Genomic DNA, 13,740 nt, shown 5'->3' with positions numbered 1-13,740 from the left:
CCATTTGATAATTCACACTCTCATGGGAAATATTGAAAGAACCTTTCCACAGGCAGTAATGTCACATTCCTTATTATAGCTGGCATAACTTTAACTCTTACAGGTTTAATTTTTGGTCCCTAAAGGACGTGTTTTTCAGAATGCATAAAGAAAACAATGTATAAAAAAAGAAACAAGTTATTTTCTGCAGTCATAAAAATCTATTCAGGTGAAAATTTTTTCAAGTACAGTGATTTTTTTAAAAGGTCAATGACAAGAAACCTCTATTTTGCATCTATATTTCATATATATATATAGAATAGCACAGTGTTGAACTATTTAAAATAGCCACAAAGACTAGTTAAGTCATTTCTGTGTGTATAACTAGGAAGCTTGAAGTTTTAAATTACTTTTAATAGAAGTCTGTCAGAAATGCCTTTCTTGATTAAAGTTTAGAAGTGTGTATGGGGCCCCTGGGTGGCTCAGTTGGTTAAACATCCGACTTCGGCTCAGGTCATGATCTCAGAGTCCTTGGGTTCAAGCCCTGCGTTGGGCTCTGTGCTGACAGCTCAGAGCCTGGAGCCTGTTTTGGATTCTGTGTCTCCCTCTCTCTCTGCCCCTCTTCAGCTCACACACACACACTCTCTCTCTCTCTCAAAAATAAACTTTTTTAAAAAATCTAAAAAAAAGAAATGTGTAAAAGTCATCTATGATTATTTATGTCATTAATGATAATCATATAGTAGGGAGCTTTGGGCTGGTCATTGGTGGAGATCATGGCAGTGAGACTCAGGGCACTTGATTCACTTTACCCTTTCCAGAAAAGCCAGGTGGATTGCAGTCAGGGCAGCTTTTAATGTTGCTCTTCAAAAATTCTAGCTGGTGTGCAGCGCCTGGTCGGCTCATTTGGTTGAGCGTCTGACTTTGGCTCATGTTGTGATCTTACAGTTCACAAGTTTGAGCCCCGCATCGGGCTGTGTGCTGACAGCTCAGAGCCTGGAGCCTGCTTCGGATTCTGTGTCTCCCTCTCTCTCTGCCCCTCCCTGACTCGTGCTCTGTCTCTTTCTCTCAAAAATAAATAAACATTTTTAAAAATTTTTTTTAAAAATAATAAATCCAGTGGGGCTCCAAAGCATGGAATTAGGTCATTATTTCCAGCTCCCATCTCTATGAGCAGCTGACACAACACCCATCCTCAACTCCCGTGGCTGGCTTGTGTGCCAGCTGATTGTCATGGTTTTCCTTTGAGTTTTGGATCTCTTTGTAGGTAAAACATAACACCCTATCATATTAATGCATGGCTAGCAGCTACTAGGGGAGCATATAATTATTCCTATGGAAATAGTGAAAATAGATGAACAAATTCCATAAGTATAAATCTTATTTTTAATTAGCATATTGTGAGTATTGTGCTTTTTCTGGTTGTACTCTGGCTGAATTGTACACTGTTTCACTGAGACTGTTCTGAGTTTGTGCGTGTCTCCTATTTTCTCGCAAAAGGACATCCATACTCTTGCCTCTGCATATGTTCCCAATAGTAGCAGATTCTTCTCTATTCATTGCATATTTAAAAAGTGTGCAAATAGTACGTGAGGACAAGGTGAAGCTGGTCATCTCTGCCCAAGGGTTGGCTCATTCATCCCGGGCACACAAATTTCTGGAGGAATAAAGACAAATTTTGGGGAGGCTTCCATTCCTGCCTCTAACTGTCTTTTCTTCCTCTTGTCTCAACAGGAACTGTTTACCCCTGAATGCAAGTTTAAAGAATCTGTTTTTGAAAACTATTATGTCATCTACTCATCTATGCTGTATAGACAACAGGAATCTGGTAGAGCCTGGTTTTTGGGATTGAATAAGGAAGGGCAAGTCATGAAAGGAAACAGAGTAAAGAAAACCAAACCAGCAGCTCATTTTCTACCCAAGCCATTGGAAGGTGAGTGTTCTGTGTACATTATCCTTCTCAGTTTACCACACATTTATTTTCCCCATTGCTAACTCTACATTGGCCGCAAGGAACTTCATGGAATGCTGGAGATTTTCTGTACCTGGATCTGGGTGGTAATCACACAGATATCTACTTTAGCCATGAATCTAAGGTTTGTACACTTTACTGTACATATGTGCGTGTATGATGTATATATATACACATACACATAGATCATAAACATAGATATAAATATTTATGGGGTTTATAAAAATATATGCATATAGGGGCGCCTGGGTGGCGCAGTCGGTTAAGCGTCCGACTTCAGCCAGGTCACGATCTCGCGGTCCATGAGTTCGAGCCCCGCGTCGGGCTCTGGGCTGATGGCTCAGAGCCTGGAGCCTGTTTCCGATTCTGTGTCTCCCTCTCTCTCTCTGCCCCTCCCCCGTTCATGCTCTGTCTCTCTCTGTCCCAAAAATAAATAAACGTTGAAAAAAAAATTTAAAAAAAATATGTGCATATATATGTACATATATACATACACAGTTAAGTTTTGAAAATTATGGAATACAAGTATTTGCCCATTTTGATGGTATTTAGCTGAAAGTAATCACATACTTGTGAATTATTGTAATTACAGAAAATGAAGGGTTAATCACTTGGCCTTGAGAGAGTGTCGATATCACAGATCTCCCTTCCAACTATGAAATTGTTTAGTAAACTTTGGTACCACCTTCTTATATATTCACTTGAAAACAATGAAGCCTTGGCATTTACTTTGATTCGATTCACAGAGAGCAGACCACGAAGTGTTGATAATTAATCAGAAGCATCTGTGCCTTTCTTATTAAGGATTCTGCCAAAAGTTCCATTTACCTTATCTACATAATTTTTGAGAACTACAAAAAAAATTGACATGGAGGCATTTCAAAAGTGTTGTCCATTCAAATACTTTTGCTTACCTTTGACAAAAAAGAAGATCTACAGTAACTAAATAAACACTTTCATCTAACTTAGTTTGATTTTCCTTTGTTTTTTTGTTCCCAGAAGAAAGGTTTAGCCATCAAGAGAAAATGTACACTGGTTTTTTATAATCCATATTCCTTATATAGGAATGAGATAATTTGGAATATTAAAGGTTAATTATTAATTATCTGTGAATGCATAATTCAGCTTTCAGTTCACCTAAGTTTGGAAAACCACTCTTACTGGTTAATACCATCTGTAAGATTTCATCAATAATGACTTACTGTCCCCTTAACTCAATTTGCCTACAGAACAAGCCATTGAAACCTAACTGGTTAGCCACCATGGCCCATCTAGGAAAGGAAGAATTATGCCAGAATCTGAAATATGAGTGAATTATTCTCATTATATGATAGCTCATAAGGCAATTAGAGTAGAAATAAGAAATGAGAGAGTTTGGCTATTCTTCCAGAGTAACACCTCTATGATTTGGCCTTATGTTTCTTGATGAATTTTGAGACCATCAGACTCACCAATATTCAAATGCAAGTGAAAAATTAAAAAACTAAGTCTGTAGCCGTTCTAGAAAAATCTTGGTTTATTTGCCACCTCGCTTTGTCTCTTTATATTAACTTTCGTGTTGAATATGAACAGATGAGAATTAACCAAATTTCTAAAATCTTATCTTTTAGCTACATAAATGTAATGAAAATCAAAAGGGACTTTATGTCTCTTAACTGAAGCAAAATCTGGAGACCTGCTATTTTTGTATATCTAGCAGGAAATATCGGAGACTGAGATGAGGTGTAATAATATCACTTGGTATTTGAATCATACACTGAAGACTTGAGTGTGTGTGTGTGTGTGTGTGTGCGCATGTGTGTGTGTTGTGCATTTATGTATTTTTCAGGCAAAGAGGAACAGTATTTTCAAATAATTAGCAGACAGAGGTACTCTAAGAACAATTAAGGGGTTATTAATTATAATGACAGCGGTTATCACGTAGTGTAAGTTATAGAGGAGAATTAATTTCAAAACCCCTACAGGATGTAAATTATATGATTGGAAATGTTTATGGCAAATTAGGTACTTGATTAATTATTGATGCTCTGGGGCATTCCTATCTCTTACACAACTTCACCACATAGACAATCAAGGTTAATGCTCTGCCGTTATTGTCTCCTAATTGAATTAGTAGTGAGAGAGGAGAAATCGGACAGTGCTTCAAGGATATGGATTAATCCCTTTTACTACCTTGCCAAGTCATTTCAGGCAGGTCTGAAATGTGTGTGCTGCTGAAAATCCACATGCTGCATTGATGCAAAAGAGGTTGTACCACCTTGAGCATGGAGAACGCATATGGTGGTCCATCCTGACCAAACATAGAGTCTCTTCATAAAATATCAGACCCTTTCCAAAGCCTAAAAAGCAGGTTAGACAGCTCTAATTCCTGAGTATTTCTGATGGCAGATGATTTTAACTCAGCTAATTTCCCCCAAGCATCAGTCCCCCTGAAATGTCCTTCTGCAGGATTCCCTAGAACTATTTTCCAAAAACCCACATGAACTGCTGTGATTAACTGAGCCACTGGACACTATTCAAGCAATTGCTCAGGACTTACTCGGGCATCCATCCCACATGCACTCTTGCCATTCTGTGCTTCTGCCTTATATGACATCAATTATTAGGTTTTTAATAACATACCAGAATGAGACATAAAAATACAAAATGCCCCACACATGCCTTCAGATTTTTAAGGGTCTCTTTCCATGATGGTGGGAGAGGAAATCTAAAGAATGATCTCCCACAGTCCCTGGCATAAGGAAAGTGAGTTATTATTGCTTTGGATAGCTTTTGAAGTTGACGCGAGTGTGATTATGTTGCTTTTGAACCACTTGAGTGGAAAATAATGTGATGATCTAGAGGGTAAATACCAGGACTCGAAAAGATGAATGGGAGTGAGGGGTTTCAGTGTTGACATCAGGGTGCAGTGGAAGGGAAGTGTGAGTCTTCCTGACTGGACAAAGAGAACCAGGTTTGTGCCCCCCCTAAAGGAGATATGCAGATATGTTATCTAAGTGCTTGCCATTGGTGTGTGTGTGTGTGTGTACTTTATATCTGAGCCCCACAAAGAGGCCACTGCTCCTATTTAAACCCTCTCTCCTAGACAAAAACCCACACTCACTCAAGTGCACATATTAGTTACACAAGCTGGAGAATGTGGAGGAAGTACTGTCTTCCGTTCTGGGGCAGGAAATTACTGCTTTAACACAGGGAGTCTACGAGGGGTTGCATTACTTCCGGTGTGTCAGGCCTGGCCACTCTTGAACCTAACCGCCCTAATGTCTCCTTTCCTCCCTTCTTCACGCCCCGCCGCCCATCCCCAGTTGCCATGTACCGAGAACCATCTTTGCACGACGTGGGAGAAACGGTCCCGAAGGCCGGGGTGACGCCAAGTAAAAGCACAAGTGCGTCGGCAATAATGAATGGAGGCAAACCAGTCAACAAAAGTAAGACAACATAGCCAGATCCTCACAGGTGTTGTGACTTATTCGTCCTGAGCACAGTTGAGTGATTTATCCTTGCCAGACATTCCTGCTCCCGCGGCTGAGGAGCGGCCGGAAGTAAGCCAATGCTTGCTCTTTGCTGTCTCGAACTTCTTGATTGCAAGTGGATAAATCTTCAACCTGTTGCACCCCCAGAACAAGAAGACACCTGGACAACCAGCTCAACTCAGACCATGGAATGCCCTACCAGATATGGAATGCCTTTTTAATATCTTTTCTGTGACTGTGACACTTCATGTGAATGACATACTTCACAAGTACACTCGATACCTTGCCTGCTGACAGCTACCCATAATCCTTTTTGAGTCCTGTTTCAGCGAAATCCATGTGTTTAAGTTCAATTTTGTAGCACACAAATACTATTGAGTAATTTCTAGTTAGACGCTGTAAACCTGTGCTATTATGGATTTCTCTTCCCCCCGTTTTTACAGGGCTGCCCGCTCCACTGTCCGTGACCTTTTGCGGGGATTGTATTCCTCTAAATCTTAAATGTTGCAGTTGGCTTAGTTCGGAGAGCGATCAGGGAATCAGGAAGCCTTCTCAACCTATTAGTACAAATTGCATCTATAAAGATTAAGAGTGTTGTCTCCGGCTCCCACTCTCAATTAAACACACATATATGCTCTGTCCAGTAGCAGATACTGTGCTCCTCTGGTTGGCGTGGCCGGGGTGAGAAATGGGTCAAACACAGTCCAGGGGAAGCTCTCTAAAGATATGTGTTTGACACCCCCCTATAGTTCCTTTGTGTGTGTGTGTGTTTTATACATATCACAAGCTTACTGGTTAATGGTAACATTTGCCTTGCCCAGCGAGCAAGACCCACTGGTTTTTGAGAAAGTGGGTCCAAAGAACTCTGTAGGCCTTGTAGGCCTGATTAAGGTTCATTTTTTCATCTACTAATCCTCATTATTTGGGAAAAAAAAAGAAAAAAAAAAGAAAATTCAATAATTACAACCTACAAGAATTGCGCTACCTAAATCCATTTCAGATATAATCCTACCTGTTTTTAATGAACCGAACTGAATGCCATCCCCAGTTTTGGCTGCGTTCCACTCATACTCAGCAGAGCATGGGCAAGGCGGCTGTTGTGTTCTTTTTCTGCAGCAGCAATGCAAACGTTAGTTATAAATTAGACTTTAATATTTTTGGTGTTTAATGACAAGTTTTTAAAACTGGACATATTATTAGGAAAAAATATTTTTTTTAGCTCAGCATGCTGAGTCAGGTACTGTGTATTTCGCCACTCCAAACCTGTAACTCAGCTTCTTGGGGCCCCAGTTGCCCAGTGGCTGGGGTAGAGGTGCCTTGCCATGATCTCAGAATGCAGTCTGTTGAACTATTCTGGATAAAATTCAAGGCAAACCAACACGTTCACACATCAGGTTTTCGCTCCGTTCAGTTGATTTGCATTTGTTTTATCTTGCTTTCTTAATTTCCTTTTGCATCATTCTGAGCTTAGGGAAGACAACTGCTAAGAAAGGCCATGAATATAGTTGACGGCACAAGGAAGAAACCAAGCAAAACGTTCGGTATTGGATATAAAGAGTTTCAAAATGTCTGATACGAAACTGTTTGGAAATATATTTGTTAGCTCTGTGTATACTTAATAAAATTCAATGTTTTCTCCTCCGAAGAGTTAACTGAGACCAAACTGAACCTCATTTATAGAAAACTCTATGTGGGATTATGTACTGGCCTCTTGTTATTATTTCCACGTGGAAGGCTGACCCAGTCGCCATTTCCCCCCATCTGCACTGTATTTTCTTGGAAATTATTTTGTCACTGCTTTCCTAAGTCTCCATGACAGCCCTTGCCCGGCATTTAAAAATTTTGGCCTGCTTAGCTGATTAAAGATTTAGTATAAATTTAACTGTTTATGCTTACTTCATTTTCATATTGGATTTCATTTTAATAAATAAAAAGTTAGCATAACGTTTGGGTAGATTTATTGTCAATAATGCTAAAGTACGAACATAACAAAATCATTCCTTTGACCATTCTTGATTTCCTGTTACACCATCTTAAGGCCTATCGTTTTCAACAGGATGAGTTAAAATATGTTACATGAGTTTCATGAACCAACTATTTAGGGAAGACATATATTCTATAATATGTGGCAAACTATGAATTATTTAACTTGACATTCCAATTAGATGAGCTTATACACACCGCTCGCCCCAACTCACACACACACACACACACACACACACACCAAACAACCCCACCTATTTGTTTTTGGTAATCAGCCCTACTTGCTGGTTTTTTCCCACTGCAAGCCTGTTAATTGGTTAAAATTAAGACAAGATTTATTTTTGTAAATGACTGAGACTTATGTAAATGTGCATCTCTGTTTTGTTTTTTATATGAGTTGTCTCTAAGGGCATTTATCCCTATGAATGGATGTCAAATACTTTCTTCTAATATATGTTTAGACATATTGCAGACGGGTCCTTGTTATTTGTAAATCAGACCGTTTCCTCTGTGTCTGGTCTCACCTGTTGCATGGGACAAGGACAGCACTGGTGAACTGCATGTAGTAGGACCTACGTATCAAGAACTGTGGTATGTATTATTCAATTTACATACAAAGAGTTTGTCTGCATTGTACAGTTTCTGTGTTTAATACCATTTGTTGTATTCACACATACAACATACTGAATAAAATATTGATATGAAGGCATATTACAAAACATCAAACAACTTTATGTAACAAAATGGCATCACTTCACCCACAAATATAGAGAAATATCATGTAAATAAGTTGGTACACTCAATTTCCCCCTTTACCATGCCAAAGAAAATTTTAGCTCTTTGATGATACCTCTCTTGCTATTTTTCTGGGATAAGACTCCACCAGTTTTCCCCTCAAAAATTAAGTTTGCTGTTATTAAGTAAGTGCAGTCTGTCATTATCAATGTTCTGTATAGTAAATCCGATGGAATTCATTTGTATCTACAGACTGTGTGTTTTGTACCTCCATGTACATATGTCAATTGCATCGAGTCTCTCTAATGTCACATTCCTTTTGCATGCATATCTGGTAGGGGAGGGTTATTTCTACTGATCTGTTATGGTAGCTGATGGCTTCACCCATCCCTCAGCAATGCTCGGGAATGTTAATTGTTTTGATATTCCAGGCGACACCGGTTTTAAGTTTGCTTTCTACAATGTTTTGCTACCACCTTACTTGGAAAAACTGCAGAAGTGATCAGGTGGTGCACCCTATGTAAAGAGTAAAATGGTACCGAGCACCATGTCCTTACAAATCCTGCAGACGTTAGAGATCCTTGCTCTAAATGTGTGCTCGCCCGGAGGGTTTTGGGGGAGGAGGTGGCGTTAGGAGCTCCACACGGGGCCTGCAAGACTCCTGCTGCAGTCCTTCTCATTATTTACCTCCTGGTGAATCCTTCTCGTTATTTACCTCCTGGAGAGTGAGCAGAGTAGTTTTAGCACACCTGCCCAGTTGCTCAATTAATGCCTAAAGCATTAAAACAGTCAGATGTGTTCGAGATGACCAATGTTAGATTTGGTTTTCTTTTACAAACCAAACCAAAACAAACAACGAAAACTTCTTGTTCCTGAAGTTAGAACGTGCGTATCGCTTCACTTAAGGTTTTAGTCCTATTACAGAGAGAACTAATGCTTCAGGGAGAGACCAGATTGACTAAGAGTTCCGTTTTAGAAAGAAAGAAAATAATTGAAAACTATTTCCAATTTTATTTCAGAACAAGACTATTTCCAGGGAAAGCAATTGGCTAAATGCCGATATACCAACATCCAGATGAGAACTGTATCGCTTTGGAGAAAAATACAATTCCCAGCTTAAGTTTCTTAGCTTACAAGGGGATTACACAGGGCCCGTGGACCCTTGGATACTGAGTAGGGCTTCAAAGTTTTGACAGGGAGTCTGCAAACAAAGGCTGAGTTGTGATTTGTTTTGATTTGTTCTCAGTTTTCTGTATCATTCGGTCTAATCCCAATGTTTGCTGGAAGAGATTGTGTTTGTATTTGACGTGGTGGAGGCCATTCCTTTCAAGGTGCTGCAGGCATTTGGATTAGCTGAAGGGTGCAGGGAGAAAATGGGGTAAAATGTCCTCTTGGGTCTTAGGACCCAATTCGAATTATATTGAAAAGTCCTTGGGGAAGAATTCCTCGGTGATGGTTTGCCAACAAGCATGGCACGTGCCAACAGCAGCAGCAAACGTGTCCTGTCACATCCCTTCCCAACTGACGTTAATCTCCCTGTCACAGGAACTCGAACAAGCCGAAGAGATTCGCACATTTCCCCTTTCACCTGTTACAAGTTGGTTCCTGCCCTGCCTTTGTTTGAAAGAGGGAGTTTTTATCTTAGTAACGGGATTGAAAGTCAAAATACAAAATCACATTGAAGAAGGGTAGGATTTACGTCTTTACATGTAACTATATTTTATTTTTTCCAATTTAAACATGGAAATTAAATAACTTCTTATCTATTGATGTTTGCATTGCTAGAGTCAAAATCACATACACACATATGAAATATAGCAGACAGAAAGAAGTAAAAAGAAAATATTTCTGTTTTAAAAGAAAAATATTCCTTAGAGATTAGGTACCATGTGACTTAGGCTATCACTCAGTTTTGGTTCAATAATTTGTAGCTAAATGAACCCGGAATATAGCTGACTGTATTTTCAGCCTTGTCAAAAAATTTGGACAAATCACATTTCAATCTTCATAGTATAATAATTTCTCCATACTGAAACCTTTTCTCAAAAAAAAAAAAAAAAACCCATACATGCTGAGGACATTTTCCTTATATGAAAACATAAAAATTGAAGCCCTTTCATTTTAGTTAATACAAAGGGATAACAAACAGAGGGAGTTAGGAGAAAACTAAGACGCACCCAGGAATACAGGATAAGACAAAGGGAATGAATTAAGGGCATCTCCAGTAGAACATGGCTGGCAAACTACTTACTGCTCAGCTGGGAGCCACATCCAACATGCGGTCTGTTTTTGTATGGCCCAGGAGCTCAGAATGAGTGTTCTGTTTTTCCTTTTACAGTTCTAAAGTGTTAAAAACAAACAAACAGAGAAGAACACGCAACAGAGAGGTCAGTGGCCCACAGAATCTAAAGTATTGACTGGTCCTTTATGGAAAGCAGAGTTCTGCAGTGTGGGAAGCTGCATGATGTAGTGAATTCTGATGATTGCACATCGTCCGGTCATCAAAACTGCTACTGAATAATTACAATATGTTTGTTTGAGGCTAAAAATGATTAGATAGAGAGGAGGAAAGAATATCATCTATATGATTTCTGAACTGCTTATATTTCCCTCGTTTTACAAAACTGATATATCAATGGACATACTCAATAATAGAGATACAACTAATATGGTTGCACTTCCATCATCTCAGGATAGAGATAACAATTTTATAAATCTATTAAAGTATGAGAACACTATTAGTACTATCAAAGTCAGCATCAGATAAATTTTCTCTTAAATAACTTTCAATATTAAATTTTTAAGTAACTCGGCAAATGCATATTTTCCTTATTTTTTGGTGATTTGACTTAATAAAGTCCAAGCCATGACTCTAGGATATTTACATCATCAAGTAAAATTTCCAAGTAAAAATTTTCATCTTAAACAATGCGGAAATGATTTTGTTACATTACTCTAGGATTTTACAAAATATAATTCACATTTAGAAAAAAAAGTGGGTTTTTTTAGCTCCAAATAATTAAAGGTTGCCTAAACTAATGTGTGTAAGTAGATTTAACTGTAAATATGTAAGGGAAGTCCTAATTATTGTACATTTTCATAATTCAATGTGAATTTCATACAGAGCAAAATTTCACCATTAAGAAAATAAACATTTTGTTCCTATCGCTGAGTGAATATTTGTAATTTCTACTTAAGACATTTCTAGATTTTTTTTTTTATCTTCTGAGCTTTGAGACTGGTCCCATTTGATCACAGTATCTCTTCTTGACTTCTTTGCATGATGCTTTTTCAGTAAATAATGTATGCTTAGAAATAAGAATATTTTAAGGGAAATGAATGCATATTTCAGGCCCATCCTATGTCCAATTAAATATTCTTTCCAAAAGGCAAGTTACCATGGCACAATTTACAATAGTGAGAAATCAAATTCCTTTTACACCTAACCCCTCCCTGCCCAGTTTACAAAATGATCTAGTAACAGAAGGTGCCCCTGAATACCAATTCATTTTGTTGTTGTTGTTGTTAATCATCAGTAGGTAAATATATATTGACACAGATTGTAAGCAACTTAACGTCACTATTTATTAAAAATGTTAAATTGTACATTTTTCATACTTCCTTCATAAGGGAATCTTCTTTTGTGAATTTAAAGTGAGATCAGATGCATGACTTACTGGCTCAACCTGACCAGTCTTTTTCTTTAAAAAGCACTGGTGATCCAGCCTTTAGCCCCCCCCCCCCCCCCCCGACACTAGCCCTTGTGCCCGTTTGTCTTTACTGACTCCAAATGGAAATGCTGAGTGATAAGGAATCTGAAAAAATATGATGGATGGATTTATGTGAGGATATATCTTTTCCTTAGATTCAAATGTGGTTTTTTTTGTGACCACTTTTTTTGTGGCCTTTGTAACAACCATGTAATTCAGTGTTTCTCAACTCCGGCACTATTGACATTTGGAGTCAGAGAACTTTTTGTCATGGGGCTGTCCTGTGCCCCGTGGGATGTTCGTAGAAGCATCTGTGTCCTCCATGCACTAGAGGCCGGTAGCATGCCCTGCCAGCCCACCCAGTGTGACAATCGAAATTATCTGCAGACGTCACCAAATGTTTTCTGGGGTGGCAGAGTCACCCTTGTTGAGAACCACAGGTGTAAATTCTGGAGGAAAAATTCTTTCTGGCCTTATTTACATCAGATTTTTGCCTAACTTGTTTTTTAATGGGTGCCCAGACTTCACTCAGGCATTCAGAAATAGAAAAACATGCAATAGTCTATTTGACCTGTCCTAGTGGTGATTATACATGGTTTCCTTTGCGTTTATGTGTCCTAATGGTCTACAAACATAAGAATGCAGTCCTGTCCCACGGGGTCGTTAAGGATAGTCTGTGCCGAGCCAGATCTCACACGCATTTCCATTCCATCCGCGCCAGCATTCACAATTTCCACAGCTACATATTCCATTCCCTGCAATAAAATACACGGGGCGGGGGGTCATCATCATGACCGAAAGGCACCAAGTTCGAGTGTGTTACTATAAACCATGCACCAAGTTCAAGTATGTTACTATAAACCATAACCGTTCCTAACCAAAACAATTTCATTCATCCTCTGCAGATTTTACTGCATGGCCATGTTGCTATTAACTTATTAAACAGCTATGGGACCTCTGATCCTTCAAACGATTAACAGCACCTACTTGGTAGCACCAACTATGCAGTATCCATTCAGCAGTGACCATCTTGTATCACTCCAGCTGAACTGTCTCTACGTCCCCACTTCGCTTTTAACTTATCTAGCACACGTATCTAACCATCTATCAGGACTTGGTAATTGGGACAGCAGTATCTACCACACACACAGCCACGGGCGGCACCATGGGGTGGGGGGCCATTTGTCTTTCTCACAAACCGGGAATGTGGAGCAAACCAAGCAGGTCACACTGCACCTGTGCAAATGAGGCCGTCGTGCTTGTCACAGTCCCTGTCGTCACAGTCACAGAGCTCTCCAGAAATGTACCACTCTTCAGCAGAGCAGATGCACTTCCCACAGTGGCAAGAACCTGAAATCACAAAGGGCATCATCACTAAGGGTTTCTGACTAGAATAGAACATCGGCAACACACGGACAACGGGCTTCTAATAACCCACCTTCCAAAGGTAAAAGTTTATCGAAGAGCCTGTTGCTCAGAGGGGAGCTTTACTTACCGTCATTCATAAAGGTCATCCGGGAAAGGCTTCATTATGGATCTAGACAGTTGCAATTAGCCTTGAGCAAATGTTCCATGGCCCGGGCTGGTTGAAATGTCAATAAGAGCAGAATGTGCTGATTCTTAGAGATGGCCTTCCGTAAAGGTGTTCAAAAATAGATGATTTTTTCCCTCTTTTCTTCTTTTTTTCCCCCCTTAATTGAATCATGTTTTAAAAGTGTCTGCTCTTCAAAGGAACTGAATGCTAAGGATGCATTTTATAATTAAAAGTACCACTAAATTATTGTGCTGTTCCTTTTGGATTTTTGCCTGCATGCTTTTCTTAGGGTGGCTCGTAAAAGTGCTGCACAGGGTGGCTCATAAAAGTGCTCAAAACGTACACACGCTCACT

At 39.3% G+C, this 13,740-nt stretch overlaps 2 protein-coding genes across 7 annotated transcripts in view; one reads left to right on the top strand and one right to left on the bottom strand.

The window, feature by feature from the left end:
• Window positions 1-12,049, top strand: part of FGF14 (fibroblast growth factor 14) — a 612,765-nt gene extending 600,716 nt beyond the window's left edge. For 5 of the 6 annotated variants that reach the window (XM_053217678.1, XM_053217698.1, XM_053217702.1 and 2 more), the window contains exons 4-6: window positions 1,714-1,912; window positions 5,257-5,379; window positions 9,162-12,049. In XM_053217678.1, coding sequence (XP_053073653.1) covers window positions 1,714-1,912; window positions 5,257-5,379; window positions 9,162-9,262 — 423 coding nt within the window. In that variant the 3' untranslated portion in view covers window positions 9,263-12,049. Of the gene's footprint in view, window positions 1-1,713; window positions 1,913-5,256 lie in introns of all 6 variants that reach the window. The other variant, XM_027065183.2, reaches the window with a different exon arrangement.
• Window positions 9,134-13,740, bottom strand: part of ITGBL1 (integrin subunit beta like 1) — a 203,500-nt gene continuing 198,893 nt past the window's right edge. Inside the window, exons 10-11 of the mRNA XM_027065181.2 lie at window positions 13,089-13,202; window positions 9,134-12,607 (exon numbers count right to left, since the gene is read on the bottom strand). Of these exons, the coding sequence (XP_026920982.1) occupies window positions 12,516-12,607; window positions 13,089-13,202 (206 nt within the window). The 3' untranslated portion in view covers window positions 9,134-12,515. The remainder of the gene's footprint in view (window positions 12,608-13,088; window positions 13,203-13,740) is intronic.

This window comes from Acinonyx jubatus, chromosome A1 (assembly GCF_027475565.1).
Source record: "Acinonyx jubatus isolate Ajub_Pintada_27869175 chromosome A1, VMU_Ajub_asm_v1.0, whole genome shotgun sequence".
NCBI lineage: Eukaryota > Metazoa > Chordata > Mammalia > Carnivora > Felidae > Acinonyx > Acinonyx jubatus.
The sequence above is the reverse complement of the archived record's forward strand: the minus strand, read 5'-3'. Positions and strand labels throughout refer to the sequence as shown.